The sequence below is a fragment of the Leptinotarsa decemlineata genome, unplaced genomic scaffold (assembly GCF_025532065.1).
Source record: "Leptinotarsa decemlineata unplaced genomic scaffold, Ldec_3_MD MMD2_tig00026369_RagTag_RagTag, whole genome shotgun sequence".
NCBI classification, from domain to species: Eukaryota; Metazoa; Arthropoda; class Insecta; order Coleoptera; family Chrysomelidae; genus Leptinotarsa; species Leptinotarsa decemlineata.
In genome coordinates this window covers 3,904,392-3,908,942 of record NW_027412709.1, presented here as the reverse complement: position 1 = coordinate 3,908,942, position 4,551 = coordinate 3,904,392, and the positions used below count along the sequence as shown (strand labels likewise).

Genomic DNA, 4,551 nt, shown 5'->3' with positions numbered 1-4,551 from the left:
CCAGTGGTTTGCAAGAATCTCTGAATACTGATTTTGTAATTATCCTGACATATTGTAAAATATATATCGAATTGTTCCACTTCGAAAAACAAATATGCCGAATCTCTCACGTCATAGTTGTATAATTTTTCTAGTAGAACCTAATGTGGGATCACGTTAAAGGCCTTACAAAAAAACTACTGAGCTTTCAAATTGCTAGTATTGGTTTTTCCTAAGACCACATTGCTCGATTGCTGGTTATTATCAAAGTAATTTTTATCAAAACATGAAGAGAGCCTAATTTCACAAATACTTCGAAAGTATTACCCCCAACTGATTCAACTTTGAATGACCGGTTCTCTGTGTATCTGTAGAGTAGGGAGGGTGAGTGTAGACCCACAGCACTTAGGCCGCATGTGACATCACATTGTACATCCTCCCGAGGAGTTGTCCTCCTAGGTCATCGTCCATCCTGTCCTTTCCAGGAAGGTGGACAGGTCACTGGGCGACATCTCCTTTATATCGGCAGGTGTAGGCCAAGACTCGCCAAACACACTCTCTTTGGCAACCTTGAAGTGTCAACGGTGGCCTCCGTGAAGGTTTTGGAAGGTGCAGCTACATTACTGTCGTTGCGCGGTTTCTTCAACCTTCTTGGGATGCCCTCCGTGGAGGTGCACAAGTAAGGGAGCTTTCCTGCAGGGGCAGCTGGTTCCTTACCTTTATTCAAGGCGGAGCTCTTGGCACCCGCCGCAGGAAGTGCCCTTGCTGTTAGAGGTGAAGTGTAATTAACCGGTTATTTTCAGGCGAAGCACTGTATAATTTTGTCCTTTTGTGAATGAATTTTTGAGGGAGTATATGATAATGTGTTCAATACTTTTGGTAATTCTGATAGTTAGATTGTCGACTCTAATCTCAAAATTTTGACTTCAACCTTGAAATTTCGAAGTTAGGTTGGGTGGGTAAATTGGGTAGATTGGGTGGTTATAAATGTTCAAGAGAATAGCTTCAGTCAAAACCTCAGAATAAACAACCATCTCTAATCTCTAAATATATATATATATATATATATATATATATATATATATATATATATATATATATATATATATATATATATATATTTAACTCAAAGATGACTGACTGACTGACATAATGATCTATCAACGTACAGCCCAAACCACTGGAAGGATCGGGCTGAAATTTGATATGCAGGTAGATGTTATGACGTAGGCATCCGTTGAGAAAGGATTTTGTTCAATTCTACCCTCAAGGGGATAAAATAGGGAATGAAAGTTTGTATGAAACTTTGTCAATTTTAAACCGATCGGGCTGAGACTTTGCATGCATAAAGCTACTATGACGTAGGCATCCTCTAAGGAAGGATTTTGATAAATTCCACCCCTGAGGGGATAAAATAAAGGATGATGTAGGATGTATATGTATTAGTTTGAACCTATCAGTACCTAATGGAACGAATAAATTAAGCCAAATAAAATAGTTTTTAGTTCTAAATGTTGACAATAGATGGCGTTATATCGTTGTGTTTTCACTGAGTTACATATACCTAGATATTTCTAGCAGATTATATTTGACGATTTTGGCTGTTCTTTTCTTGGCATATTTTGGATTGCATTTGCTTTGTTTCGGTTTAGTAGTTTTGGTGACATAAGTGAACACTTACTTTCAGGACAAAAATCTCATGATCGATACGATATTATTTCGCATGTCTTTCGATTAAAGGTAAAAAAGGTCATGGATTTGTTGATAAAAGGGAAAATATTCGGTGGAGTGAGATGCTATATGCATTCGACAGAATGGCAAAAGCGAGGTCTTCCGCATATTCATATACTTTTATGGCTTCAACATCACTCCGGATCAAATTGACAATATTATTTGTGCTGAAATACCTGAAATACCCCGATCGTGATCCTGAGCTTTTCGAAATTGTTAAAAGTAATATGATACATGGCCCCTGTGGAAGTTTTAACCGAAATTCTCCATGCATGAAAGATAATTCGTGCAGCAAAGTTATCCTAAGGCTCTTGTAAAGGAAACTCAAACCGGTGATGATGGTTATTCGCAGTACAGGAGTCGTTCTCTGAATGACGGTGGATTCTCTGTCAAAATCAAGGGTGTTACAATAGATAATCGTTGGGTGGTTCCTTATAATCCAGTGCTATTAGGAACATGTAACGCTCTAACGCTCACATGAACGTAGAGTATTGCCATTCAGTGAAGTCAATCAAATACGTTTGCAAATATGTTAATAAAGGGTCAGGCTACGTTTACTTTAGAGAACAGGAATGATGGGAAGGATGAAGTTACAACCTACGTTAGTGTTCGATATATAAGTTCAGCTGAAGCAGTTTGGCGAATCCTTGAATTCCCAATACATGAGCGTTTTTCTCCTATAGTGCACCTTGCTGTCTATTTAGACAGCAAGGTGCACTTGTGCAAGAAATTGAGTAGTCCTTCTACAACTACACTCCTCTCCATTTTCGATATGTGTAATGTGGATGACTTTGCAAATACATTGCTATACTCGGAAGTCCCTGCGTATTACGTTTGGAACAAGCGATCGTTTCAGAGAAGGAAGAGAGAAGTGAATGTTGAAGGATGGTCAGGGGTCAAAATAGAACACATTCTAGGTAGGATTTATACTGTTCATCCAAACAATACAGAATGCTACCACCTTCGAATGCTTCTACATGAGATCAGAGGCCCAATTTCATTTGAAGCGTTGAAAACTATAGATGGTCACTGACATCCCACTTTCCAATTCGCGTGCAAGGCTCTAGGTCTACTCGAAGGTGACGTCGATGTAGAGCACTCATCGGACCTGATATTTAACAAATGTCTGTCGGTATTAGAGGATGCCGTATCATCATTAGGCGGCCGTCCTCTTAAAGAGTATGGATTACCACAGCAAATAACATCAATACATTTTGAAAATAGAGAGTACGTGAAGAAGTCCAGTCACGATACAGTGGCCCCTTAGAAGACGCAGTAAGAAAAAATGAAGCATCCTTGAATGACGAGCAACAGGAAGTTTATAATAAAATTATCACAAGTGTAGTTGCTGATTAACAGATTTTAAACAGATTTTTTTAAACAGAAATGACGGTCGAATATTCTTCTTAGACGCTCCAGGTCGAACTGGTAAAACCTTCCTTATTAATTTACTTTTGGCGAAAGTAAGAAGTACTCACGGCATTGCCCTGGCTGTGGCGTCGTCCGGCATAACTGCTACATTACTCGAAGGTGATCGAACTGCTCATGCTACTTTTAAGTCACCACTCAATTTAATCACTGCCGATACTCCCATTTGCAACATTTCCAAACAAAGTAATTTTGCTGAAGTTTAAAAGAGTACAAAAATAATCGTGTGGGACAAAATAACGATGGCTCATGAAGGTGGTATTGAAGCCTTAAACAGATCCCTAATGGATATAAGGGGTAATACATAATTAATGGGTGGTGTTACAGTTTTGCTGGCCGGAGACTTTCGGCAGACTCTACCAGTGGTGCCAAAAGGAACCAGAGCTGATGAAGTAAAGTCGTGCATTAAGAAATCTAATTTGTGGCCTCAGGTTAATATTCTTGAGCTCTCTAAAAATATGAGAGCACATTTGGGCGGGGATGAGTCTGCTGGTAGATTTTCAGATCTCCTTGTTAAAATCGGTAGTGGTGAAGAAAAGGTCTATACTTCGATTGATACTGTGGTTAATACAGATGACACTACTAATTACCTTGTAGAATTTTTGAATTCATTGAAACCGCCAGATTTGTGTCATGAGCTTGTTCTGCGTGTGGGCACTCAAATTATGTTGTTGCGAAATTTAAAACCACCAAAACTTTGTAACGGTACGAGACTGCAAGTGAAAACGTTACATCACAATATAGTGGAAGCCATCATATTAACTGGGTGTGCGAAATGGAAAACTATATTTATACCTCGAATCCCATCAATACCTAAAGATAACCCGTTCGATTTTAAACGATTACAGTTTCCCCTGAAAATGTGCTTTGCCATGACAATAAACAAGTCTCAGGGGCAAACTCTCAAATTTACGGCTATTGACATGAGAGAACATTGCTTCTCTCATGAACAGTTTTATGTTGCTTGCTCACGAGTAAGTTCTCCCAATAGTTTGATAGTTTTAGCGCCTAATGACAGATTAGTTAAGAATATTGTGTACAAAGAAGTTTTGTAGACCCTAATTTTTTTCACACGCTAAACAAAAGTAAACTATACCTAATTAATAATAATACTTCTTAACGCGAGCGAAGCCGCGGGCAAAAGCTAGTTGTTGACATACAGACGTGGTGCACATGATAGAGGTTTCAGAAATCAGAATGAATATTCTACTCCACAACATAAAACTAAAGCAGTTCTTTCCTTATCATGCCGTTACTATCTACTAAAATTATTTCGAAAAAAATAACACTTTTTTTTCATTATTTTTTATATTTAAATTCAATAACAGTGATCTTGAAATCGAGTAACCAAATAAAAAGTTTTTCAGAATATTTCCCGAATACCTAAAAATCATTTTTATATTCTTTTTATTT

General features: G+C 38.0%; 1 protein-coding gene across 1 annotated transcript; it reads left to right on the top strand.

Annotated features, from left to right (window-relative positions):
* The first annotated feature begins 3,449 nt into the window (after positions 1–3,449).
* Positions 3,450–4,193, top strand: LOC141486741 (ATP-dependent DNA helicase pif1-like). Its single transcript, XM_074185247.1, has one exon. The coding sequence runs from the start codon at positions 3,450–3,452 to the stop codon at positions 4,191–4,193; it is 744 nt and encodes a 247-aa protein (XP_074041348.1).
* The last annotated feature ends 358 nt before the right edge of the window (positions 4,194–4,551 follow it).